The sequence below is a fragment of the Lasioglossum baleicum genome, chromosome 18 (genome assembly GCF_051020765.1).
Source record: "Lasioglossum baleicum chromosome 18, iyLasBale1, whole genome shotgun sequence".
In the NCBI taxonomy this organism is placed as follows: Eukaryota; Metazoa; Arthropoda; class Insecta; order Hymenoptera; family Halictidae; genus Lasioglossum; species Lasioglossum baleicum.
The window spans coordinates 7,416,037-7,443,571 of record NC_134946.1 but is presented as its reverse complement, the minus strand read 5'-3'; the positions used below and the strand labels follow the sequence as shown (position 1 = coordinate 7,443,571).

The 27,535-nt window shown below is 33.3% G+C and overlaps 5 protein-coding genes and 1 long non-coding RNA gene across 13 annotated transcripts; 3 read left to right on the top strand and 3 right to left on the bottom strand.

Moving 5' to 3' along the window:
- Window positions 1-123: 123 nt before the first annotated feature.
- On the bottom strand, window positions 124-3,120 carry LOC143218001 (FAD-dependent oxidoreductase domain-containing protein 1). Its single transcript, XM_076442846.1, has 7 exons — window positions 2,713-3,120; window positions 1,868-2,140; window positions 1,291-1,761; window positions 1,051-1,196; window positions 878-964; window positions 641-794; window positions 124-378 (listed from the first exon to the last, which is right to left on the bottom strand). The coding sequence occupies exons 1-7, from the start codon at window positions 2,797-2,799 to the stop codon at window positions 124-126; spliced, it is 1,473 nt and encodes a 490-aa protein (XP_076298961.1). The 5' UTR covers window positions 2,800-3,120.
- LOC143218034 (uncharacterized) lies at window positions 355-1,482 on the top strand. Its single transcript, XR_013010959.1, has 2 exons — window positions 355-769; window positions 1,064-1,482. It is a non-coding gene; the product is annotated as an uncharacterized LOC143218034 (long non-coding RNA).
- A 501-nt stretch (window positions 3,121-3,621) lies between the features above and the next one.
- LOC143218007 (uncharacterized) lies at window positions 3,622-6,795 on the bottom strand. Of its 3 annotated transcripts, none has more exons than XM_076442862.1 (5): window positions 6,459-6,795; window positions 6,111-6,385; window positions 4,774-4,909; window positions 4,253-4,703; window positions 3,622-4,171 (listed from the first exon to the last, which is right to left on the bottom strand). In XM_076442862.1, the coding sequence occupies exons 2-5, from the start codon at window positions 6,277-6,279 to the stop codon at window positions 3,890-3,892; spliced, it is 1,038 nt and encodes a 345-aa protein (XP_076298977.1). In that variant the 5' UTR covers window positions 6,280-6,385; window positions 6,459-6,795; the 3' UTR covers window positions 3,622-3,889. The 3 variants fall into 3 exon arrangements, with proteins under 3 accessions (XP_076298977.1, XP_076298976.1, XP_076298978.1); XM_076442861.1 differs by having other exon boundaries at window positions 6,111-6,353; XM_076442863.1 differs by having other exon boundaries at window positions 6,111-6,353; window positions 6,603-6,795.
- A 660-nt stretch (window positions 6,796-7,455) lies between these two features.
- On the top strand, window positions 7,456-8,432 carry Nd-b22 (NADH dehydrogenase (ubiquinone) B22 subunit). The gene is made up of 2 exons (XM_076442896.1): window positions 7,456-7,669; window positions 7,997-8,432. Exons 1-2 carry the CDS (start codon window positions 7,560-7,562, stop codon window positions 8,319-8,321), a joined length of 435 nt encoding a protein of 144 aa, XP_076299011.1. The 5' UTR covers window positions 7,456-7,559; the 3' UTR covers window positions 8,322-8,432.
- Window positions 8,433-9,240: 808 nt separating this feature from the next.
- Window positions 9,241-25,378, top strand: Fbp (fructose-1,6-bisphosphatase). Of its 6 annotated transcripts, XM_076442782.1 has the most exons (5): window positions 17,908-20,259; window positions 20,343-20,377; window positions 21,910-22,117; window positions 24,256-24,720; window positions 24,925-25,378. In XM_076442782.1, exons 3-5 carry the CDS (start codon window positions 21,942-21,944, stop codon window positions 25,304-25,306), a joined length of 1,023 nt encoding a protein of 340 aa, XP_076298897.1. In that variant the 5' UTR covers window positions 17,908-20,259; window positions 20,343-20,377; window positions 21,910-21,941; the 3' UTR covers window positions 25,307-25,378. The 6 variants fall into 6 exon arrangements, 5 of the variants coding, with proteins under 5 accessions (XP_076298895.1, XP_076298893.1, XP_076298898.1 ...); XM_076442783.1 differs by lacking the exons at window positions 17,908-20,259; window positions 20,343-20,377 and adding an exon at window positions 9,445-9,624; XM_076442781.1 differs by having other exon boundaries at window positions 17,908-20,377.
- Window positions 25,368-27,296, bottom strand: LOC143218029 (cuticle protein 7). Its single transcript, XM_076442913.1, has 3 exons — window positions 26,955-27,296; window positions 26,128-26,259; window positions 25,368-25,665 (listed from the first exon to the last, which is right to left on the bottom strand). Exons 1-3 carry the CDS (start codon window positions 26,964-26,966, stop codon window positions 25,408-25,410), a joined length of 402 nt encoding a protein of 133 aa, XP_076299028.1. The 5' UTR covers window positions 26,967-27,296; the 3' UTR covers window positions 25,368-25,407.
- Between the last annotated feature and the right edge of the window lie 239 nt (window positions 27,297-27,535).

Below are 27,535 nucleotides of genomic sequence, written 5' to 3'. Positions count from 1 at the left end.
TACAATTGGTAGCTAGAGTATTGTATACAGCGACATAGAAATTTATACAAAACTGTTTAGTATCAAATTGGGTTACACCTGTGTATTAGTAATACAATGTAGTGTACAATTGTAGGGAACCTTTTAAACAATATTAGCTTCGCGTACAGGTAAATTGTCTATGATTCTATTGAAATTAAGTTTTGATAAATCAATGGTGGTGTATGTACCATCAATAATTAATTCTGAGACTGCTCTACCTACAGCTGGTGCTTGTTGAATCCCATGTCCACTAAATCCAGTTGCAAATATTAGGTTTCTATGATAAGGATGCGATCCAATTATTCCGTTTTGATCGAAGGTATTATATTCGTAATATCCTGCCCAACAGGATTTCAACTGAAAAAAAGAAAGCACGTTGTTTACATTAAAGTTAATTCTTAATTATCCAGTATATCAAAAACTTAACTATGGTATTTCGAAGGAAAACTGCATGTTATTAATTAACACTTCGCTCGGGAAAGTCTATAGAATCGTTCCATCTAACGAATACTAGCATAACTTTCATGATTTAGGCAAAACAAAAATGCTGCTTATCAAAACAGATAATTGGTATTGGACAATGTTGTTTTTACGAGAGGTAGTTCTAAATACAACATACTTTCAATTTCTCAAAAGCTGGCACTCTATGTGCAAGTACAGGCCAGACTTTCTCATCAAAATAATTGTAATCAACACTTAAATCTGTAACTGGTGGTTCCTCTGACTCTTCTGGCGATCTCCCACAGATGTAAGTACCTGCTAAACCTTCTCTCCTGAAGCATTAAAATAGAAGCATGAAAACATTGCATTAACGTATAAAGAATTAAATCCACCCACAATTTAATATAGCATTCACCTGAAATAAGTTCCAGTATAATCTATTGTCAATGGAGTGTTTATACCGGGTCCCTCAGGGCAATGAAAGCAATAAACATATCTTTTCCTACATAAGAAAATTATTCCCATAAGTACTCGCATTACTCGTTATTTTGAATAGAGACTTCATGAAGTTTATTGTTAAATAATGACCTTGGTTCAACAGGTAATTGCATACTCAGCATCCCATCTGCAGCACCAACTTTTGCCAATTTTGCAACTTCACCACTCGCAGCCCCAGCAGCCAGAACAGATATTGCAAAAGTTAATGTTCTCTCCTCACCCTCTGGAGTCATTATCTATCAAACAACAAGCTTCCTTAGCAACATAACATATGTTTCTATATTACATGTTATAGATGGAACGAAATATTAAATCAAATCGAAAATTTACTATTAACTTGTCCAATTTATCATCTGTAAGGTTCTTGTACATGAATCCCTTCGCTTCTGCATGAACATATTCCACACCCAAATACATCGCCTTTTTTTTTAAAGCGCAGAGGAGAGACCATGGATCGAACCAGCCTTCCTTGTCCAATCCCAAACAACCTAATGCGACATCTTCTGTAGAGATCCATGGAAACATATCCTTCAACTTAGATGGTGTCATCAAAACATTGTTTGCTCCAAGAAAATTCTGCAATTTCGAATTGTTTGATAATGTCTCAGCTCCCTTTTCCGATGCCAACATCAAGTATCCGTACGGATGAAAGTATGAATCGATCGGTTCTCCGTCAATGCTTAAATAATGATTAATATTGCGTAAGAACTCTGCACCAAAGAGGGACATCTCGATGTTTTCTTGCAGGGAAAACTGCTGACGTAGACCACCTGCAGAGAGAACTGTTGATGCTTTGGTGTACTGAAATAATTTTCTAATTAACTTATGGTCTTTTCAGATCATTAATATTTAGTTGAACGCTTGTCCAATCTGCGTGAAACGAATCTATGTACAATTAAAAGTTTACCATGGGATCTTTTTCGACAACAACAACTTTTAAATGCTTGTGAAATCGCTTTTTCAACCAGAATGCTACAGAACTGCCTATTACACCTCCGCCAATCACAACAACATCACAGTGCTTTGAAATTTCTGGTGGACGATCTGACCATGGGACTACGTTGTCATTGAGGTCCCATGGTGTGATAGCATTTTTTATTGTTTGCAGATGACTTTTAAAATTCTTTAGTGTGATTTCATTGGACTTCTTTTTCTTCTGGCCATCTTGTTTAACGATTCGCTGGAATGTTGAAAAAGAGATATCATTGAATTATAAATGTAAAGATCATATTTAATATTTTTTGCATGGGATGTACCCTACGAAATAAGTCAGCTATGTATAATAGGATTTACTGCGATTTACTATGTCAATTTGCACTAACGTTCAGATTAGATAAAAGTCATTTGTTATATATGATACAATTAACACGTTCCGTGCCAAGCCCTTTTTTGTGGCCTGAAGATCACGTTTAACATATACCACCGGTAGTACACGTGGCATGGAACGTGTTAATAATGTTCTTCACGATAAATCAGAACTATTAACATTTTAATAATTTTTAACAATTGATAAAATAATATTCTGAATTACAGAGTAATTTACTCCAAAAATCCTTTGCTTTTTCTTACACTTTTTCACTTAATTACAGAAATTAATTAAGTGACCATAATTTATAAAAAAAGCGATCTAATAAAAAATTACTTTTCTCGTAAAAGTGATGGTAATTTCATTCATAAAGAATGAATATAAGAATTATTTAACCAGTGCTGGATACCATTTCAATAATTAACCTACAACTTTTTATTGCTTACCTTGTCGGCGAAAGTTCTATTTTGAAGAAAAGCACAATTTTGTAGGAAGCTAATTCGTCCTTTATGCTTAAGAATTGTTAGCAACATATTACAGTATATAACTTACAATGATCAGTTGAATACTGTGTCACTTGAGATCGAATACGTCTTATTTTATAAATGTACCTGTTTTATTATAGATTTCTGATCTTTCTCGAAATGATAAGATAATTGGAATGAAAAGTCAGAATTTTTGATCTTAGTATCATATTGTTAGACCTGCAGCTTTTTATCGCAAGTTAGATAAAATCTTTATCCTTTAATTCCATGTGCATGGATATCGTAATATCGTATATCATATCATGATAGGTAACTCTCTGTAGGTAAGCACATCGGCACATGTGCATTGATGTGCATTCTGTAATTCTGTTATATAATATCAATAGAGTAGGCTGTGAATGCTGTGATACATATATATATATGTATCTCGTGATATATCGATTGTCGAATCGATATTTACTCAAATCAAATAAGTTATAATTGTCTATCGTTTTTAGGAATACAGAAACAATACGATAATATAATGAGTACCGCAGTGAACGTAAAATGATCGTTGCTGCAACAAAAGCTAATTGCAAGTTGTAGTTTTTATTTTTCTTTAAACAATATATATCATTGTATTCAGAAGAATGTGTAAAATCGTTCTGCATAAAAAACATTTATATAAACTTTCACAATTGAAGCGCAAATTCAAGAGTTTTCTTTTCTTTCCCTTTTTAATGAAATCTAAAATGTTTATGCGATTAGAAAATATATCATTGTGTTCGGGAGGGTTTACAGAATTTTACTACAATTTTATTGTCATATAAGAAATGATCGAAAATTGTCTATAAAATGATCCAACTGGGTACAAATAATATTTCGTACAGATTCTATTAAAATAAGTGTATTCATGTATAACAGTAGGTTATAATATAACGATAACATTTCACGTATGTACATGAACAATCTTCATGAATGTATATTACAAAATGGAGAACACCACACTAATTACAAAAATTGTCTTTATCGGAATACTTTCATCACTGCAGCAATTGTTGTTCTATTTCTTCTTTCATCGGTACTATCTTCTTATCTTGTTTATCTTACAATATATCACAATAACTTTTGACTTTGCAGAAACCGACATTAAGAACTGTCAACCCTTGTTAGTCTGTCTATCAATCATGTTACATGGTATTAAAACTAACTTGGGGATCATCCCAGGTGGTGCAATAAACTGTTGTGTACTTTGTGGCGTACTACGTCCAGAATATCTGAGCTCAGCTTCTGTCACAATTTTACAGATATTCATTTTGATATCTGCTTGTGCTTTGGGCGGGAGTCTCTTCACAGTTTGGGCCATACTGTCAAAAAATAGTTCGATACTGCTTTTTCCTTCTGGAGCTAGATAAACTTGATCGTAATTATTCCTTACATCCTATAAATTGAAAAAAGAAAAGAAACAGTATAGCAATAGCTATATACCCAGTAAAAAAAACATACTGATCATTAAACTTACATCGCCTGTGGGGACAGTTTTATTTGGACTGCCTGCAACCGGTGCAGTAACAAAAATTGGTGTATCTACTGTCCTATTCTTGAATGGTGATGTTTTCAGTATACTGTAAGTCGTAGGCACTTCTGCTGGCTCAACCTTTACCTTCTTTGGTCTTATTTTCCTATACTTCGATTGAATTTGTTGTGTATACATATCGATATCATTTGCCATGGTTTCCTCCTCCACACTTTTCATTCCAGTATCCCCATTATCCATCAATTCCATAGATTCTCGATCCAAGATAGGATCGGCAGTTGTCTCCTCTAGGATTTCCAAGTACTCGCTGTAGTCTTCATCGTTACGATCCTCAAGCTGTTCCAGGAGACCTTCAGAACTAATTCCACCAGCATTTATGTCCTGGATGTAGTCCTCCGTCAACTCTATACTTTGTGGCTGGTAATCGGACTCATATCTAATTGGAGAATTTTAAAAGATAGCCAATATGTTCTCCGATTACATTGTAAGAATGCTGTTGTACGTACGGGAATTTTAAGAAACTGAGGTGATCCTCGAAGATCCATTTCTTTCTGCGTACTCCTTTCTCCGTCTTGTTTTTATACTTGAGTATACGGCAGTAGGTGTCTCTTAAATTTTTCCATCGCAACCGCACCCAGGTAGCTGAAGATTACAATAAAAATACACTCGTATTTGTTCGGTTGATGAAATTTGTAAATCAATTTGTGATAGCACATTCACTATTGTAGGTATATTTTATTTGGATTATTCTATTAACTGAATTGATATGAATGTATATAATTACAGTTGAGACAGAATTAAATAAATAGGCAGCAGAAATAGGTACCAATAAAGTTACATTAAATTAATTCCACTGTAACTCTACTGTCTGTTGTCGATGTGTGTACAGCTTGTCAAATCTAGCTGTGCGGTTGACCAAAACTTAGGAATGCGCAGACAAAAACAAAGACCATACTTGATGAGAGAAGGATGCAACATATGTACGGTAAGGTACACACCTCGTCAAAAGTGCGTACTATCCATTATTTCTTATAGCAGTAAACGTACAAAACAACTGTTTATATGTTTGTATGAATACACTTGTGTCACTTTACTTTTTAACTGAACTGTCACCATGTGCATCGTTTGACAGGTGACAATCAAATCTCTATCGTTGCAAAGTTCTGCCTATTTACCATTGCGCAGCGGGGTCATTTCCCCTTGCAGGGGACATTCAGCCACACAGCTAGATTTGACAAGCTGTACCATTGCAATGCTTTACATTTACTAATGTTTACACAAGAAAATCATAACTTGTCATCTTTGAGACAGATAATGCAGTCAATTTCTAAGAAACATTTGTGTTTTTCAATCTACTGTGCAACAATACTGTGTTCAATAGAAAAATGTGGCAAAGCGAAACTTTTCTGTTTTGGAATGTCGGCTCAAAATTCTAATTGTAAGTGCTTTTAAAAAGGATACTACAGCTCTTTTATGATTCATTCTTACAATGGGATGGAATCAACCCTGACTGTTGCAGAAAACTAATATTTAGAACGTATGTCGAAACAGCTTAAACTATACAGGTTGATAACTTGAAAAACTTTGGACAGAGTACTTAGCATCACATGCATATTTCAAATCTAAAAAGTCACATTGAAAATATTGTCCACGTTAGTTTGGATTAAAAACAAAATTTGAACGGAATCTTTGATTACTGATTTAGTTTTGCTCTTCACTGAACAATAAATAAAATTGAAGTGTACGACAGAGTAATTCGATAACTTGATTGGTACCTGTTTCCACTAGCTTTCCGTTTAATTTTGTCCTGAAAAGAAAGCGAAGAAAATAGACAAGTTCATACGATCGAGACCGAGCTCGTCGGAAATCCTCTTCCAAACCTTCTGCCGGAATTCTTGCAGTTTAACCGAGGAGCCCTTCACATCCGCACTGTATAAAACCGGGTGCTGTTTTATCGCCTCGATAATCTTCAATGAGATTTTATGTGAATCAGGCGGCATCGTCGGCACCATTTCGCCCGTTGAAAATCGTTCGAAGCCCGTAACAATAGTCTTCAATATTGAAAACTGGATCCTACACTCCTAACCTGAAATTCCAAAAACCAACAAAATACAACCGCTACGAAAACTTAGTTTTTGCATTTGTGATTGCGAACGATCGTCTTATTGATAGCACTGAAATAAATAGTTACATTTATCGTTGCTATCGTTTGCGAATTAGTCGAATAGATCGATTGGAGGGTTATTCGAGAGAACAAGTGGAATTTTGAAAATCTATCATTGTAATTTTGTCGCTCATTTTTAGAACAAAATTGTGCTGTTGTGATGTTTTTTACCAAAAGGAGTTTTGAATTTGATTTAATTGTTGACGATCAATAACAAGGCTTGAACTCATTGCACTACAATTATTATGTTTATGAAAATTCTGAGCAAAGTTCGCGTCGCGTCCTAAGAATCGGGCGTTATAAAGGATTGAAATGACAGTCGCCATTCGTTGGTAGAAACCACGTAGAAACTGCTGCACTTCCGGTTCCGGTTACCAAAAAGTTGCTCAAGTATATATAGTTGAAGTTGAAGGTTGAGAGTTGAGAATATATGTGACGAATAGACGTGCTAAGTAGAATTCCAGGACAATTAGAAGGTAATATGCTTTCGTTTAATTTAACGGTTAAAAAACTGGAAACAAATAATAAGAGATGGCAATCCACGGAACAAAAGTGGACCGTCTAAATGGCGGGAAAATAAAAAGAATGCGGTAAACAAAAAATTGTAACACTGAGGAAAACAGGACACATACATAAAAAGATATAAATTCCATAAAAGATAATCAATAATTTTATGTAACATAAAGTTTCCTATGTTGTCAGTGAGTATCCTATGTGAGTATCTATGTTTGTCAATTTTAGAGACACAGCGAAATGCTCAAGACTAAAGGAAACTATTTTAAATACATTAAATATTAAATTGTACATTGTGTATTGAATAAACACTTTTGGGGATTACAATTTTTCTTTAAATATTGTAAAGATCTTTTATACACTATCATGTCTATCTAATATTGTTCAATTCATGCACATTAGTAGATAATTTTCTTTTTAAATGCTTGTTTAACGAATTAGGATGTAAGAAATATTATAAATGAGATCAGGATAGTTTTTAATTTTGTGATTATTGTAGTTTCCTATCTACGTTGCGCTTGCTCCACCTATAGTTCATGGCAGTTTAGTTATGCAATTACTATCAGTGTAGCAAAACGATAATCCAAAGGTACGTAATTTTTGAATTCGAAGGGAATGGCACACGTACCGACAGGATTAATTACCCATAGCCAGAAGGTATGCAGATTATACAAAAAGGTTCTACGTACTATTGAGAACCATGCTATGGAAAGAGCCAACCATAGGTATGTTCATATTTAGGTGTAACCATAATTCCAAATTAAGAAGTGTTCAGCTTAAAAATTTGTCATTCTTAGTAAACCATTGCTATCATTACGAATATCTTAATTTTCACAGATATTCTTTAATTACAAACAATAAGAGCTACCGAAATTATGCGAATTAATTTGTATAAATTTTTGGTTCCTAACCTAACTAAATATGACAAGATAACGTTGTTTAAATAGTATCAACTTAGTTTTAGTTTTTTGTAAGACTTCTGAAACACTATGTGTAACATTGATTTAATGTGGTACTCAGTTAACAATTCTCTAAGCAATATTATGTCCTAGGTTGCAACAGTCAATAATCAGAGATATGTTTGATAAGAACAAAAACATAAAAGACGCTCGTGTTGCAAAAAAGCTTATATTGGAAGCTGAGGAAGAATGTTTCCAATATAGTCCTGAAACGCCGTTTTTTTTTCCTGACTCTGTTGGTGGAATAGCTCATAAACAGTATGTTATACTGCCAGATTATCTGCTTGACAAATGGGATCCGGTAGAAAAGGCTATGTATCCAAAATACTTTGCAAAGAGAGAGGAAATGAAGAAGGAGTACAAGGAGTTGTACTATAAAATGTACCCTGAGCATTTGAAACCTGATGAAAAAGTATGAAACATGCTAATGTCAAATATGGTATAAGGCATTGTTAGGCTCAATATTTACATATGTACACATAAGAATATATAGATGGTAATTAATAAAAATATAAATTATTAATAACAATGTATTTATTACCTATATAGACAGGTAAAGTATTTTTCTGTCTCGGACCTTAGGGGTTTTGGGAGCACAGACATGAGATTCCTATATACTGTAGATATTGCATGCGATCCACTGATCTATATAACTGAATACAGAATAGATAGTATAAATACATGGAACCTCTGCCTCAGCGTAGCAAATCTGTTCCTTCCGCGAATTAATATTCGGACGCTCTAAAAAAGACGATAACTCTTCTAATATTGCACTATACGATTTGAAATTTTTTGTGAAAGCTAGAGCAATTGGTTTACTATAGGTTGTGAAAAGAAATTTTTTTAAATGTTGCATTTTCAACTTTTTTATGTGGGCCTATATTGAAAATTTAAAAAACACGTTCTGTAGATCTGCGTGACTTACATATTTTGAAAATTTCGTCAAGATCGGTCGACGTTGCAATGAGCTACAAACGTTTAAGGGTGGTAAAAATTGCAGATTTTCACGATTTTCGGCCTCTAACTGCAATAAATCTAAGGATTCTTACATCTTTCAATGCCTGTCGTTCTTATTAGCGTATTCGCTCTCTTTACGGTGAACGGGCAGAAGAGAGCCTCTTCGCGATTGCACGCATCCGATGATTTTCGGATGTATTGAAAACTCATAATCGGACAACGTTGCGTACTTTACACTTGACAACTGTTGACAACGCTGTAGACATATCGTTCAAAGATATTTTTGCTACAAAAAAGACCATTCATTGGGTTTTATTATATTATCGTGCAAACACCATATACTCTATCCAACGAGAGAGCAGTACCGCGTAAAGACCAGTTTTCGTTTGTCGCTGCGCATCTTCGCCCTAATTGGTTCAAGAAAGTGGGGAGGGGATAGTGAAGTGAGAGATGATAGGCTCGCTGCGCCCCCACCATCTTCCAAGCTGCGCGCAACGGTACTGTTCTATCGTTGGATATAGTGTAGGGCCTCCTGGTTATTCTAGGTATCTATTGGTATCTATTAGGTGCATCTTGGCGAGGGACGGGAACGTAAGGGGCCTGGCTGGGCCTGGTACTATACATATAGGTAGTAGGTACCAAATAATCCTGAATAATCCTCTTTGGTAGGTACAGGGTACAGCAAGTGGGTTATTTAGAGCAGTGCTACCGCCTGATCTCTTTGTTTCATCTGAGAGAACTCTATATATATCCCCTTTTAACAGGTTAGTAATTCTTTCCTTTAGCTTTTTATGATTGTTAACACTCTCTATATTTGGTAGATGATCAGTAATTTTCTTTAAATCAAGATCATTTCTTTGTTGAGTTACAATATAATCTGAATTTGTTTCATTAGGTAACATTTTTAACCTCACTATTAATTAAGTATAATAAATAGATTGTACATCTTCGATCATTAAGTTAGTGTTAACTTGATTGCTAATATTAAGATATCTAAGAATAATTTGGCTTGAAATGGTTTTAAGGGACGTAGGTTGAGTGATCTTTTGCATTAAAAAAAAATTCAGAGAGATGAAGTTTAAGAACGTGTCAACAAAAGTAGAGATACTGGGAGATTAGTCTATTATGTGTGGCTGAATAGCAGAATCAATATTTTCAAAGATTGTAATGACAAAAACCTGAATTGGGAATCAAAAGGAGACTAGGATCTTTTTAAGAAAAATATTATACCAATCAGCGTCACAAGAAATTCGTTTGTTTACTCGTTTTAAAACCACAAAAAAGTACCTTCCCTTTTGTGAGAACAAATTCAAATCAGATACTGTCTTTACTGTCAACAAATTATTTGACTAAAAAGATAAACAATAACAAAACAATTTAAGATTACATCTTCTATTTAGTGTAACTGTGCTTTTAGTTTGTATAGGCGCACAGTTACGCTAGCTTATCATTGTGTCTTCTTATACAATAAGGCTTGTTTTGTAAGATAACCAAGTATCTCTATCAAAATGAAATGGTAGAGTACAACCTATATAGCACTAGAATTCTAAGCACGGTCTTTTATGTTAAATGGTATATATTTTAAAACCATTGACCATAAGCTCATGTTACTCCTTACTGTTAAAATTATTTCACTAAATCACTATTGAATGGTTGATTGTTTTTAAGAATACCAAAAAATACATGCATTAGTTTTCTCATCAACGCAACAGTTATAACCATTGGGCATTTTCCTTTACTTGCTAAACACTGGCAAAACTTTTGTAAGTGAGAATTACGGTTTTTGACTACTATAGTTGGCATATAAAGAGTCTTGCGAATACGCTCAGATCCTATTTTACATATTCGACTTCTTTTACTTACGGATGATCCTGATTGATAATGCTGTGGATTTAAACCAGCAAAGGCTGTGTATTGCCTAGCATGATCAAGATTATCAGCTGATGGTATTTCCGCAACAACAGCAATAGCGGTAATATGTCCTATACCTTTTACAGTTTTGATATTTTCTATCATATTTTTTAGGTGTGGATGGTTATCTATATGCCCGTTAATTTCTCCCTCTAGCACAGCAATTTTTGTTTCTATTGTGGTAATTACTTCAAGTATGGCTTGTTTACAACGGGAATCCATATTTTTATTTTCCAAGCAATTTATCTGTAGCAATCGTGGCAGCATCTGATTTATCTGTTTTATTTCTAAGTAGCTCACTTTTGTATCTCAGATCATACATAAAATTAACTAAATCTTCACTATAACAACCAGTTGCCTCAAGACATAGATGAATAAGTTTTGCTCCATGATTATTGCACCAAGCTACAAGCTTTTCAAAGCCCTCCTTGTTGTTGTGGAAAACTTTATGTCGTTCTTTACTGCCTATCAACAAACAAGCATCAAATTTTTGTTTAGCAATATCTACACCTAAAATAGCATTTGCTTGCATAAAACCGCCTCCAAGACTATAAATAAGATTGGTAGGGTTTAGACCAACCTTGTAAATACGGGATATAATTCCAAAGATACTGTTCAGTCTTTTTACTCTATTGGAAGGGGAGCAAAATCTAATTTTCGGCCTTATTGGCGTTAGTTCGCATCCGGTTTCACCCTTCCCTGCAAGATATTTTAGCTCTAATACCTTACATCATAAAGATACAAGTTTGTACGTATGCTTAGCGAAAGTGAGCCGATATAGACGATTTTAGCGTATAGTTAAATTATATAAAAAAAGTTCGTATGTATCACTTGGTAGACCAACACATTCCAAGACAAACGCTTCTCACAACAGCTGATTTTGGTTGCTGGAAATAGTTAAGTTGTTTAAGTTTTTAGTGATATATAACACTAAATTAATAGCATAATTCATCTGAGAACAGCAAAGGGAAACCGAGATAAAAATATATCTTTTCTGTTGGTGTGGTTAAGTTTAGTCAAGTTCTCTTTAAAATTCCCTCCTATCAACTATATCACTGACATCTATAATGGTTAATTTTTTAAGAAAAAAATAAATTGAATTATAAAAATATTCTGGTAGAATTATAAAAATCCCATAATGGAGAGTGAATTTATGCATGTTCAACAAGATCAAAGCTATAACATAACAGGAGCTTCAAAACGACTCGCTAGAGACCCTATTTCTATTTTTCGTCAGATAAAAGAGGCAAAAGATGAAAAGCAAAAAATTGAATCTAAGGAACTTTTAAGTGGGCTAAGAAATGCGTTACCTAAAGGGTACAAAACAGGAGTTGCTGTAGGTGGAGAGGATTGTTTCTTTGATTCCGTAGCTCAAGGATTAAACGAGTTAAAAGATAAAGGTCTGATTACAGGTAGTAAAGGATTTAGTATAAAGTCTTTGCGGGAAAGTTGTAAGCAATATGCACGCCAAGCTAATCAATCAGAAAAAGGCTCATGGTTGGATAATGCTTTAAAAGAAAAAGGTGAAGAACTTTATGAATATATTCCACGTATTGAATTTACTGTAGAAGACATTGAAAATGCAAATTCCGGTTCAGAAATAAAAATTCTAAAGTTAGAAAATGCTATATGGGGAAGACCTGAAATTGAAGGAAAAATGATATGTGAAAAATATAGCACAAAAATTAGGGTTATAAGATTGAGAGATGAAGGGATAGATGGATTACATGTTACTAAAGATAAGGTAGGTAAAGGTAATACTATTTATATAGTGAATTACAGGAACCATTTTATACCACTTCTTAGTAATATTAAAAAAGATATAAAGAAAAGCATAGAGGTTTCTAGAGAGGAAGCTTACGGTAATGTGGTAGATTCAAATTTAAACAGTATTTCTCAACCCTACATTTCTACACCATTACAAGATATTGAAAGTTTCTCACACAAACAAAGTGGTTGTTCAAGGAGTCCAGGTGAGGAAAATCGTGAAACTGATGTAAGCTCTGGAAAACGTAAGCGTTCTGTCACAAACAAAGATGATAAGGCATCAAAAAGGGCACACATGGACGTAAATGTGACTAGTAATGAAAATTCAGAATTTCCTAGAAATCTAAAAGAGGAATCTAGACAGGATGAACTGCATACTGCTTGTCAGACTAAGCGATACATTCCTCATCATTTGATTAAACTTATGTATCAATTAGACTTGTCAGTGCTATGCTCACTTAGAAAGTCTACATATGAACATAAATATCCTTTATTGTCATTAGCGTTTGAAGATTCTGAAATTGATAAATTCAATGATATTGCCCTTCATTATGAAGAAAAGTCTATTCATATACGAATTGAAAATGTAGACAAATATTATACAGATAATGATATTAATTATGCTAAGCTATTTAATAAAGGAAAACAAAGCTTTTCTATTAATAACTACTTTGATAGTTTTGTTAAACATCTGACCTCTAAGGTAGACAGCTCATTAGATAATATAGAGTATCTTGTTATCTATACCAATTCAGGCTTGGATCTTACAGAAGAAAAGGAATTAAAGAAAGGGCGATCTAGGAATTTTTATCCTTTTAAATTTGATAGCATAAGTGTAGAAGAATGTGACATTTTAAAAGACTTTTTGTTCACAAATGATGATACGAAATGGGGTGGTTTTTATCAATTTTCGCAAGATAAAACAACAAGAGAAGAACTTTTAAAGCGATTGAAATTTTCACCTGCTAAGCAAAAAATAATAAAAGAAAGAAAGCTTTCTCAGAAAGAAATAAAAGAAAAATTTTTAGATAAGTTAGTATTTACAGTTAATCAGCCTAATAGAGAAGCACTGAACGGCATTATTAAAAATGAAATAGAAAAACATAGTACAGTTGAAGATGATTATATAGCATTACAAGAAAGAATATTACGTGATTTAACAGCTCCAGAAAAACTTAAGAAACTTGGACCTGGAATTATATATAAATTCAATTTATTAATGTTCTTCTTGCATGACATGTTTTTGCATACAAATATATCTTCCATAAATTCTGAAAGAAAAAGCCACGATATATCTAACGACATTACTGTTCATTATAAAGATAAAATTACTTATGTAAAGGTTCATACTACAGATAGTAGTATTGATTATAGTCAGTTATTTTCCTCCAGGCAACATACGTTTTCTGTTGATAAGCTTTTTACTCTTTTTATTGAAGAATTAAAAGAGGACATAAAATATTTTATTATATATACTAATGCAGATTTAGATCTCACAGAAGAAAAGAGATTAAAAAAAGGGCTATCTAAAGATTTTTATCCTTTAGAATTTGATAGTATAGATATTCGAAAAAAGAAATATAAAATTTTAAGAGATTGTTCGTGTATAAATGAGAATGGTCTCTATCAATTTGCACAAGGAGAAACAACAAGAAAAAAGCTTTTAAGTCTATTAAAGCTTCTGCCTTCTTTGCAAAAAGGAAAAGGAAGACTTTCTAATGAGAGTGAAAGAGAAATAAAGGAGAAATTTTTAGATAAACTAATATTTGCGGTTAATCAACCTAATAGAGAAGAATTGAATAGTGTTATTAGAAATGAGATAGGTAAGTCTAATGTTTCATATAATTACGAAGAATTACATGAAATAGCGTTACGTTGGTCAGAATCTCATGAATTTGGCCCTATTACAAAAGTAATAATGGAAAAGCTTTTGGAAGATATAAAAAATAATAGATCTAGTTATCAGGAATTTCAAAATAAAGGTATTGATGAAGAAATTAAATTTGTTAAAAATATAGTTGGTGAAGAAGAAACACCTGCATTTAATAAGTTCTTAGATTTTTTAGTTAAAGGAGAAGGAAGAAAATATCTAGAAGTTCTGAAAAGAAAAGGAATAAAGTTAACTAGTATGTCCAGTATTTTGGATAGAGCAAGAACTAATGCTACAAAAGCTTTTAAAGGCTTATACGACCTTTGGTTTGATGAAAAAGGAAATAAAACACAATATTTAAAAACTCTAGAAGAAGAAGGAATAAATCTATCTAGTGTGTCCAGTATTTTAAGTGGAGCAGGAGCTAATGCTGCAGAAGCTTTTAAAGACTTATATGATCTTTGGTTTGATGAAAAAGGAAATAAAACACAATATTTAAAAACTCTAGAAGAAGAAGGAATAAATCTATCTAGGATCTCCAGTATTTTAAGTAGAGCAGGAACAAATGCTACGAAAGCTTTTAAAGACTTATATGATCTTTGGTTTGATGAAAAAGGAAATAAAACACAATATTTAAAAACTCTAGAAGGAGAAGGAATAAATCTATCTAGTGTGTCCAGTATTTTGAGTGGAGCAGGAGCTAATGCTGCAAAAGCTTTTAAAGACTTATACGACCTTTGGTTTGATGAAAAAGGAAATAAAACACAATATTTGAAAACTCTAGAAAAAGAAGGAATAAACCTAGCTAATGTGTCCAGTATTTTGAATGGGGCAAGAACTAATGCTGCAAAAGCTTTTAAAGACTTATATGATCTTTGGTTTGATGAAAAAGGAAATAAAACACAATATTTAAAAACTCTAGAAGAAGAAGGAATAAATCTAGCTAATATATCCGGTATTTTAAGTAAAGCAGGAGCTAATGCTACAAAAGCTTTTAAAGACTTATATGATCTTTGGTTTAATGCAAAAGGAAATAAAACACAATATTTGAAAGCTCTAGAAGAAGAAGGAATAAACCTAGCTAATATGTCCAGTATTTTGAATGGAGCGGGAGCTAATGCTGCAAAAGCTTTTAAGGACTTATACGATCTTTGGTTTGATGAAAAAGGAAATAAAACACAATATTCAAAAATTCCAGAAGAAGAAGGAATGAATCTAGCTAATATGTCCAGTATTTTGAATGGAGCGGGAGCTAATGCTGCAAAAGCTTTTAAAGACTTATACGATCTTTGGTTTGATGAAAAAGGAAATAAAACACAATATTTGAAAGCTCTAGAAGAAGAAGGAATGAATCTAGCTAATATGTCCGGTATTTTAAGTAAAGCAGGAGCTAATGCTGCAAAAGCTTTTAAAGACTTATACGACCTTTGGTTTGATAAGCAAGAGGGTAAAACACAATATTTAAAAACTCTAGAAGAAGAAGGAATGAATCTAGCTAATATGTCCAGTATTTTGAATGGGGCAGGAGCTAATGCTGCAAAAGCTTTTAAAGACTTATACGATCTTTGGTTTGGTGCAAAAGGAAATAAAACACAATATTTAAAAGCTCTAGAAGGAAAAGGAATAAATTTAACTAATATGTCCAGTATTTTGCATGGAGTAGGAGCTAATGCTGCAAAAGCTTTTAAAGACTTATACGATCTTTGGTTTGGTGCAAAAGGAAATAAAACACAATATTTAAAAGCTCTAGAAGGAAAAGGAATAAATTTAACTAATATGTCCAGTATTTTGCATGGAGTAGGAGCTAATGCTGCAAAGGCTTTTAAAGACTTATACGACCTTTGGTTTGATAAACAAGAGGATAAAACACAATATTTAAAAACTCTAGAAGAAGAAGGAATAAATCTATCTAATATGTCCAGTATTTTGAATGGAGCAGGGACTAAAGCTCCTAAAGCTTTTAAAGACTTATATGATCTTTGGTTTGATGCAGAAGGAAATAAAACACAATGTTTAAAAACTCTAAAAGAAAAAAAGATAAATCTAACTAATATGTCCAGTATCTTAGGTGGAGCAGGAGCTAGTGCTGCAAAAGCTTTCAAAGACTTATACGACCTTTGGTTTGATGAAAAAAGAAATAAAACACAATATTTAAAAACTCTAGAAGAAGAAGGAATAAATCTATCTAATATATCCAGTATTTTAAATGGAGCAGGAGCTAATTCTGCAGACGCTTTTAGAGAACTATATAATACCTTTTTTAATGAGCAAGGAAATAAAACACAATATTTAAAAACTTTAGAGGAAGAAGGAATAAATCTAACTAATATGTCCAGTATCTTAAGTGGAACAGGAGTTAATGCTGCACAAACTTTTAAAGACTTATATGATCTTTGGTTTGATAAAAAAGGAAATAAAAAACAGCATTTAAATCATTTTATTAGGAAAAAAAATGGGGAAAAAAGTTTTACGATGCATAACTTATCCGGTATGTTAAGCACGGCAGGGGCTAATGCTAAAGATGCTTTTGAAAAATTGCATAGTGTTTGTTTTAACGACAAAGGAAGAAGTACAAGACTTTTAGATGATTTCTATAATGCAGATTTTGAGCCAAGTAACTTATCTAGTATATTATGTGGAGCAGGAGTTCGTGCTTCCTCTATTTTAAAAAGATTGCATAGTGTTTGTTTTGATGACAAAGGAGAAAGAACAGAACTTTTAGATGATTTCTGTAATGTAGGTTTCAGGCCAGGTGATTTATGCAATATATTGAGTGGAGCAGCAGATCGTTTAGAAAAATTTCATGATTTTTGTTTTATAGGAGAAACAAAAAAGTATTTAAATCATTTTGTAAATGAGAAGAAAGGTTTTACGCTAAGTAATTTATCTAAGATATTGCACGGAGCGAAAGCTAATATTTGTTCTGCTTTAAAAGATTTTCATGATGTTTGCTTTGATGAAACAGGAAACAAAACACAGTTTTTAGATGATTTCCATAAGGTAGGTTTTAAGCCGAATAATTTATCCAATATATTATCCATGGCAGGAAATAATGCATCTTCTATTTTTAGAAATTTTCATAAATCTTGTTTTAATAAAGAAAATTATTTAAATCACTTCTTAGCCGAGAAAAAACTCTTTACGCCGAAAAATTTATCTGGAATATTAGGTAGAGTAGGACTTAATATTTGCCCTACCTTTGAAAAATTGCATGATCTTTGTTTTGATAAGGCAGGAAACAAAACAAGTTATTTAAACGATCTTATCAGAAATAACCCACCATATGAAATATATAATATATTATATAAAAAAGTCAGAAAAGCTCCTTCTGCTTTCTTAGATGAACAGAATATTAGTGAAGGAGACAAAATAACCAATGTAGGCCTTGAGTCAAGTAGCTCATCTGGTAGAACGGAGCAAGGTCAGAATTTAGGTAATTCACAACAAAATGATCCTAAAGTTAAGAGAAAAACCCGGAAGCGAAAACAGGCAAGAAACTACTGACGGAATAGATGATAACCCTGAAACTTATTTAAATGATCCAACAGTGGACAAGCAGCTACAAGAATCATGTCAGACAATTTCTTTCTGAAGTTGTTTTATTTCAGCTTTAGGAAGGCCAGTAGATTCAGCTATTAAATCGATAGATACACCAGCTTTAAGTAGATTTTTAGCCACATCTATTTTAGCTTTCATCTCACCTTTTTCTTTGCCGATTAGGATGCCTTCTTCTCTGCCTTTTTCATGGCCGATTTGGATGCCTTCTTGTCTACCTTTTTCAGTAGCATCATCAAGTTTTTGAGCGAGATCAGCCTGTTCATCAAGAATACGTTTTATTTCCTGTTCATAGGCAATAAATTCTTTTTCTGACCAGTTGAATCTATTTAGCTCTTCATAGGCCTTTTTAATTATTAGATCGCTACCTATTATTTTTTTCCAGCTCTTCTTCACTAGTCTCATCTGCATATTTAAAGAAGTAGATCCATTTCTCGACTATACTTGAAAGCTGATCTTCTTTGGTTTTTGGAAATTTTGGCAATTCAATAAATATGAAGTAAAAATCTTTTAGATCGTGTTCATTAGTACCTTCATCCCGAATAGTATGCTTTGATTTATACTCAGATTTATTAGGAAACAGTACACAATCTGCTATAGCAATGAAGATAATTTCCTTAAGGTCTTGGTATTGATCACCTTTATCAGCTTGTCTTGAATAGGCTTTAGCAGAAAGTAAAGCAGAAGTACCAAGTGTAATAAGGGACGACATGAAAGCAGCATGTGCTAAGACAATTTCAATTCCGTATTTATAATCTTTATAAAGCAATGTAAGTAAATTATTGCAGTATCTTGTTACATTGTTACATTCTGGTTACGCAGATATTTTAAAGTTTCTGGTTTTACATTGTGAAAATATATTTTTCAGACGCAGTTTTTTCTACTTTCTTGAAAATGATCTGAATGAAGATCGAAACGTTGAAAGTTCCTAACTAACGTGCAAATTTTGCTTTTTTCCTATTAACTGATCGAACCGTTGCGCCGAGAACATTTGAATATTATACATTGTAATAAGGGAGTTCAGAAAGATTGAGAGTCAAGAATTACGGGATAAATTAGGTGCGTTAATCAAATCTGTATCTGAAGAATAAATCGGCAGAGAAAAACAGAAAGTTGCTACTTAGATTAGGCGTTTCTATCAATGTTATCACCCAAGTAACAGGTGTGTCTGCTTAGCAACTTGAAACCCAAATAGGCATCTATAGCAGAAACTTCATATAGACTTTTGGAGAAAGGCTACAAATTTCTCCTCAGTTCAAATCTTAATACCTAGCTCCACAGCCTTTTTATATTTTGACCCAGGTTTTTCGCCGACAACCAAGAAGTCCGTTTTAGGCGATACACTTGAGCTTACTTTTGCACCTAAGGATTCTGCTTTTGCTTGTGCCTCCTTCCTCTCCATTGTTGAAAGCGTTCCAGTGAAAACTACTGTTTTACCGTTAAAAGGGGAACTACTAGTATTCGTACTAACAGATTCAATCTTTAGTTGAGAAGCTAGGTCATTTACCATTTCAGCATTATCCTTTACAGAGAAGAAAGATATTAATGAATCTATAATCTTTTCTCCTACACCTATTATGCTCATTAATTCTTCTTCATCAGCAGAATACCAATTTTCATATGAGCCATAATGTTTTGCTAGTAATTTTGCTACGTGTGGTCCTACGAATCTAATTCCAAAGCGATTCATGCGCTTGAAGCGTGAAACGGAACGCACCCTAAAATGATTCCATGAAGCAGAAACAATGCTACAATTTTTTTGTTTCGATTTGCTACAGCGTTTTCCAGTGCTGTATAACCTTCTTCAGAGTTATAAAAACATTTCAGATGAGCGTTTGCCTTCCTATCTAATAATAACTCGACAATTTCTTTATTGCCTTTCATAACAGCAAGGTGCAGAGGGGTACAACTATCTCTTCCGATTGCGTTAATATCTGCTCTATTTTGCAATAAAAGCTCCACATGATCTTTTTTATTTAATGAAACTGCAAGGTGAAGAGGGGTACTTCCTTCTATATTTTTAATTTCAAGAAAAGAGCGTCCCCTTTGATCAGCAATCCCAACGTTACTGTGTCAGCATATTTTACAGCCATGTGAAGAGGAGATTCACCGAGACGATTCTGGCAATTGATATCTGCACCGCATTGTAACAACTTTTGCATAACATCAAGGTGCTTATACTTTATTGAATAATGCAAAGGAGTGTCGCCATCGATATTCTGATACCAATTCTCATTGTTGGTCAGTCAAATAGGAGACATTGCAGAGTTGTTTAATTGTGGAGCTGGCAAGAGAAGTAATAAACAAAGCACCCTCAAGCAGAGCAATTGTATCGTATATTTTATTGCGCAAAATGTTCTGTTTTATGTATAACCAAAGCCTCTCAACAGGATTGAGTTCCGGTGAATATGGAGGTAGGTATATAATCTCAATATTTTTAGCTACCTTTAAATTTTTTGACTTATGCCAAATAGCACAGTCCATAACAAGAACAGCTTCTCTTGTCCCTAGATATTGCGACATTTGCTCAAGAAATACATTCATGCAATCAGTGTTAACATTTGGTGCAAATAAGCTAAAACTCTCTCCATTTTTAGGATTAACTGCACTGTAGAGATAAAAATTATGCCTACCTAATTTTATTTTAACCCGAGTCCTAGTGCCTTTTTTAAACCATCCATGCCCAACTTTCGAATGTGTGCCAAACCTTGATTCATCAAAGAAAAATAGCTCTTTTTCTGGATACTTGCCAATAACTTCATTGAGATTTTTTTTTTAATTCCTCTTGTTTACTTTTATCTTGTACGTTGTGTACTGGTCTTGGTGTAATATATGAAAATTTCATCTTTTGCATATGGCGGTGTACTGTAGATTTGCTGATATTTAATCCGAACTTTTCCTGGATTCTTATTCTCATTTCTTTAATGGTAATATTAGGATTTTCTTCTATACATGCTTTAATTTGCTGTAGTTGAGCCTGATTTAATTTAGTTTTTCTACGGCGTGATGGAGGAGCAAACAGTTCTTCTTCTCTGCCAAATTTCAAGAGTTTTATCCACGAAGTTAGTGCGCTTCTTCAAATGCAATATATTTTTGCTACAGCCGTTATACTATGCTTTTTTGCCGCAATTACAGCATTTAGTTTTTTTGAAACATATGCATTGTTCCTTACTTTCTTCAGCATTTCTTTTGCTGATTCTACTACTTTTTCATCCAATAATTTTGATCTTAATGCCATTTAAACCTCGCTACTTCACTTACTTTAGTATGGCTTTTTTCCATTATTGTCTATCCGTTCTTTGTATAGTGGGAATTGGTATTGCATAGCCACTTTGTGTGATTATGATACAATCTTTTAGTTCTACCCCTATATTTGGTGGTATTAACAAGGGGAGTCCAGGGTAGTCGGAATCCGGATTTTCCTGAAAATGCATGTTTTTTATTTGTGGGTGTTGGAAAAAATCGAACATAAAAATAATACAGTGTTATATTTTACTTTATTATTGCTCATTCTTTATTAATAAAAAAAAATTACGTGTTAGTATGACACGACCCAGAATGATACTCATCGTAAAAGCATGGGAAACAATAATTTTTTCGGCATCTAGCACACAGTATAAACGGAGCGTTTTTAGATTAGTTAAAAGTACCAAAATAGTGGCTTCGAAATGGAGTTGATAACTGTATTATGACATATCCATTTTTATCTTTGTTTACAAAGTACAATCTGTCCGAAAAATTCCCGTAGTGGGAACACGGTGTAAATATTTTCTGTTTTCGACTATAAATATCAACAGTGGTCTATGGACTACCAAGATATTCTGTCAATTATTATATTTTCGTTAACGCGCTTTCACACTGTGCAGATAACGAGTATGAGAAGCCCGCTGAGCTTATATAACGGTGATTCAACGTATTCGCATTAGTTTCATTATTGAGTTCACAGCGTACTGAGCAAAGAGATACATTTTCCCGAAAATGTCTTCGAAGAATCCTGGACTCGATTCCGATTGCATGACTTTAACTAGGTTTGTGCTGGCGGAGCAAAGGAAAATACCAACTGCCACAGGTGATCTAAGTCAGCTTTTGAATAGTATACAAACGGCTGTGAAGGCAGTGAGCTCCGCGGTCAGGAAAGCCGGAATTGCTAATATGTGAGTAGATAATGACGCCCACGCACCTGCATGAATATTTAAAAGTAGGCTTTTGGAAAGAATACTTTTGAAATGAATATTTACATACAAGATTACTTAAAACAACATGAAAACAGTAGTTGAAATTACGATATTCAAATGTATTCTTAAGGATGTTCTGTTTGTTATGGGTCTCGGTGTACATTTTTCAGTTGGATGTTCTGGAGGTACAATGGGAGACAAAAGTACAAGAAATTCGAAATCCATCAATATATTGGCAATGAAAGCCATTCACGAGTATATTTTGCATTAAAAAATGGATTAATTTAAAAAGCTTTCGTTTAATTAGTGAATTTCATGTTATATTTATTTTTTAATCAAATTGTCTTCACATTATAAAAAATTGTAAGTGACTTTTAAAAATAAGTCTTGACTTGTGCAGTGAATCGAACCCAAACTTTGGTAATTGCATTAATTTAGTACGAATTATATCTTGTCAAATTTTTAAAAATTTTGTTGCGTTTTTATATACCTCCAGAACATCCTTAAAAATTTGTATTCATTGATAATGTACATTTTAAACAAATAATCGAAAATTTAGAAACGATCAATCGTAAACTATTTCTTGAAATTAAAGTTTAATAATACATACAATATCTGAAAAATATCGATTACTTTCTGTTTTTACGCGCATACAAAGTCCACGTTGTATATTGGAATATTTGAAAAACAAATATTATCGCGTTACAGCGTTCAACGTGAATAATGATTGGATATTCTAATGAGGCGGTGTCATGAACCGGGTAACTTCCAACGCAGTAGATGTTTATATACTGTAATCATGCTATTTTTGGGTTAATATTTATTTATGTGAAAGTCAAATTATGGAAGATTAAATGTGATATATTAAAAATTACGGCTGTTGATGGGCATCATTTTACTTATTTCCAATTTATTTATAAAATGTAGACTTTTTCACAAATTCTAATTTATTTTTTAAAGGAATTAGTTGGAACCTTGTGAATTTTCCTAAATATGACTGATTTTGTTTAAAATTAGATGTGGCATAGTATAAAATACATCAATTTGTTAAATAATAACACTGTCCAACACCAAATTTGTTCCATAGTTACTGTTGGGTGGTTTTATAGAGTTTTTTGCGCCGATTCCGAATCTGTTGAGAAACATGACATTGAAAAAAAACATATTTTTCAACTTTAAACAAATATTGTGGTGTTATTATCAAAGATATTGAATTGTTCTTTACAGTCAAAGATTCTGTAGACTTTCCCGAATACAGTGATATCTCCAATATTAATACATTATAATTGTTTAAACATGTTTAAACCAATTTTTGAGGATATTTTTCAATTTATCTAAAAAAATAAGAAATAATATCTCAATAAACTGGTGACAACTCATGTCGGGCGAAGATATTTTGCTTTCGGGTTCGAAAAAAACGTCGACGTTCCAAATTTGAAATGGTGGTTTCTCAAGATAAAAGTCTGCTCTATCGCGTGGTATAGTTCGATTTTTTGCTGGACCCTTATTTTTTGAGATAAATTGACAAAAATCCTTAAAAATTGGTGCAAAAGTGGTGTCTCTCCGTCTATAATGCTTGTTTAAACATGTTTAAACAATCATAATGTATTAGTATTGGGTATCACTGTATTCGGGAAAGTCTGTAGAATCTTTTGCTGTAAAGAACAATTCAATATCTTTTATAATAACATCACAATATTTGTTTAAAGTTGAAAAATACGTTTTTTTTCAAAGTCATGTTTCTCAAAAACTGTGCGTCTAGAAGAAAAATTAAGGACAGATTCGGAATCAGCGCGAAATACTCTATAAGATCCACCCAACAGTATATTGGGAACATAAAAAAAGTTGGTTGAACAGTGTAATTTGCCTACAAAGTGCAAGTCATTATTTAACGAATCACTCGTAGCGACTTTCCTGCTCGTTCAATAATTCTTAACAATTCTCAAAAAAATCACAGAACATCATTTTTGACCAGATTTCACCTAGATCCACAATTTTATCAGAATCATTAACTAAGTAAATTCTATTTGATCCTAATTTTGAACTATTTCCTATATAAAAATGCACATTTGCGTATCAAAAATTGTAGGAGGGATAATTTCGAATGTTTCACTCAGGTACGGTATAGCAGGGTCACAGAACGTGCAAGGGGAGGAGGTGAAAAAATTGGACGTGTTCAGCAATGAGCTGTTTATAAACATGTTGACGTCCTCTTTTACGAGTTGTGTTCTCGTGAGCGAAGAAAATTCGACGGCCATTGAAGTGGAGTTTGAAAAACGCGGGAAATATATAGTTTGCTTTGATCCATTAGATGGATCGTCGAACATTGATTGCTTGGTGTCAGTTGGATCGATTTTTGGAATTTATAAGAAAGCAGACCCAGCGAAGGAGCCTTTGGCAGCGAATGCTTTGCAACCAGGTAAAAATATGGTCGCTGCTGGATACGCATTATATGGTTCTGCGACTATAATTGTGCTGTCGATTGGGCATGGGGTAAACGGGTTTACTTACGATCCGGCGATTGGAGAATTTATTTTGACTGATAAGAACATGAAGGTGCCACCTAAAGGGGAAATATACAGGTAATTTCCGTTTTTAGTTTTTAATTTATTTATCTTTTAATAAATATATACTCCTTTCGATATCGATATGGCAATTTTTGACGGAGTTATGATCACGTAAAGTGGGACCAACTTTTCGGGTTCGCACAAGTGATCCCTTAATTCTTTTGAGGAGTGTGTATTTTTTAATCTTGTTGCGTAATTGATTTTTCATAACACTTGTAGCATAAACGAAGGCAATGAAAGCACCTGGGAGGCATCTATCAAAGAGTATATACACTCGAAAAAGTATCCTACCAGTGGAAAGCCCTATAGTGCTAGGTATGTGGGTTCCATGGTGGCTGACGTTCACAGAACGATAAAATACGGGGGAATATTTCTATATCCAGCGACTACAAGCAATCCAACTGGCAAGCTTCGACTTTTATACGAATGCATCCCAATGGCGTACATAGTAAAAGAAGCCGGTGGCATGGCATCGAATGGAAAAATGGATATTCTAAACATTGTACCAGAAACAATTCATCAAAGATCCCCGATTTTCGTAGGCTCAAAGGAAGATGTAGAGGAACTTTTATGTTACATCAACAAAAGCAAAACTACATAAAAAGTGCAAGAAAAAATGGGCAAAGCCGTTGAACATATTAAAAATCACTACACAGTGTTGATTAATCTCAAATTTTTTTATTTATTTACATCATGGAATAATTAGTATCTGTATCCTTCATTGGTGGAAGCTCCTGGAGAAGATCCTGGAGCAGGATATGTGGCTGTGCCTTCATACCGCACCATTGGACGGTATCCTGCGTCGTCGGCAACATAGTCGACAATCTGAGTTCTGCCATCAGGTAGCAGCACATGATACGTTCCTGATGCTTCATTATCTTTTCGCGTCTCATGGTGACCGAAGTCTAATCCGGCCATTGCGTCTTGGACTTCGTACGAGAATTCGTAGTTTGCCGGATCCTATAAGTGAAGATTAGATTTATCAGAGGTTTATCATAGATCTTTTTTATTAGATTACTTTCAAATCCGAAGCATAGTAATTTTGACAGTAGTAAGTTCAGACTGCAATAAGTCAATAAGTTTGATTATGCTCTAATGGAGCTTCTACCACCATATATTAAACCCTAGGAAAACTTCCCCATGATAGAAATTAGGGGAATACCATTGGATATTGTAACTTGGGGCATATCAACGGGGTTCTATAACACTTTATCGTATAATGTACAAATTAAAATATTTGTATTTTGCTTTGAATATTCTATTATATTCCCCAAACTTTTGAAAAAGTAGCTTGTGTAGTTTTTTAATGACTTGGAAAATTTTTTAGTGATTTCTAGTGGTTATCATAAAATTAAAAAGTCACTCTTCAATTCTTGAATAATAACTAAAATGACTAACAATAAGTAACAAAAAAATACTCACTCCAGCCCACTCATCGGGGTGACCAACATTACCACCACCGCCCGTGGGTGCACGGGTACCTTGAGGAGGAAGATAGGCAGGTCCTTGAGGTTCGCTCAAAATTCCTACCAACATCATCATTAACAGGAGTGCCTACATATAAAAATGACAGAATTAGTTAGCCAAGATTGTCTTTCCCAATTTAGGTTTAGGTTATGTTAAAATTTCATTTACGTCACTATTCAAAACTACCCCAAAAGTCTCATTTAATATTAAATGGTTCACACTGAATACGTTTGTTGATTATTTAGAATTAATTATTCAAAATTTTATAACTTCAATTTTGTACGGAAATACAAACAGATTCATATTTTAAGGTAGTAGGTAGGTACACCTTTAGCTAACAATATTTTCTACCATTTGAAAATGTTCATTTGTTGAAATTTTTATATAAAGAACAGAGATTTGTGTACCTCAAGTTATAAAATTTCATAATTTTAAATAGGTTTTAACACGTGTGAAAAATTTTGATAAATTTTAATTCGATAAAATAAATTTCAATTCGATTTTTAGTACACTTTAATATAATAAATTTGAATTGGTGAATTAAATGGGACCTTAATCCGCTTTATGCAGAATTCGATAATTTAAACGACTATACTGTTTTCATTACTTTCACAATTAGTTATTATCATCTTTGTTATCCCAAAATGCACATCACAATTTCTAGAAGTCACTTTTTTCACACTTATTAGATTGGTTTGCTATTATAAATATTGATTGAACGTCAATTAGATGTTACAAAAATACGTACTGATTTAAACAAAAATATAGCGTGACGGACAAACCTTTGAAATCATCAGTCTGCACGGTCCTGCGAGACTTCACCGAAAGAAAATCGCATAACGTTAGGATGTCGGTGGATTTTATACCGGGTTGCTGGCCGCGGCCGCGACGAAATAGAGATAGAATGACTGTGATTTGGGGGGACTTTAATACGAATCCATACCTATAATTATAGTTAATAATAAAACCGCATTGTCAGTCCGGGCTATACAGCAGCAATCACTTATTGCAGTTTCTTAATCTTCGAACCGCTTGCTACTTTTTGCATGGTATTAAAATCGCGATTTACCAAAGAAACGTTTCTTAATGTCTGTAGTTGCTGATGCTAACCAAATTCGTCCAAATCAGATTTTTTATTTCAGAATTGTCGAAAACAGTTGCACAACGTTATTAAATGGATGAGTACTTAAAAAATGGCATGGCATTTTCAAAATTATGTTTCATTTCTTACTTCAATTTAGTTTCCCTTAATTTATAATTTGAACGAATTCCATTTTATCTTTCTACATGCATTTCGATTGACACATAATTTCATAAAAATGAAAATTATTAAGTGAAAGAGAGAAAAGTCACTCGATTTTCT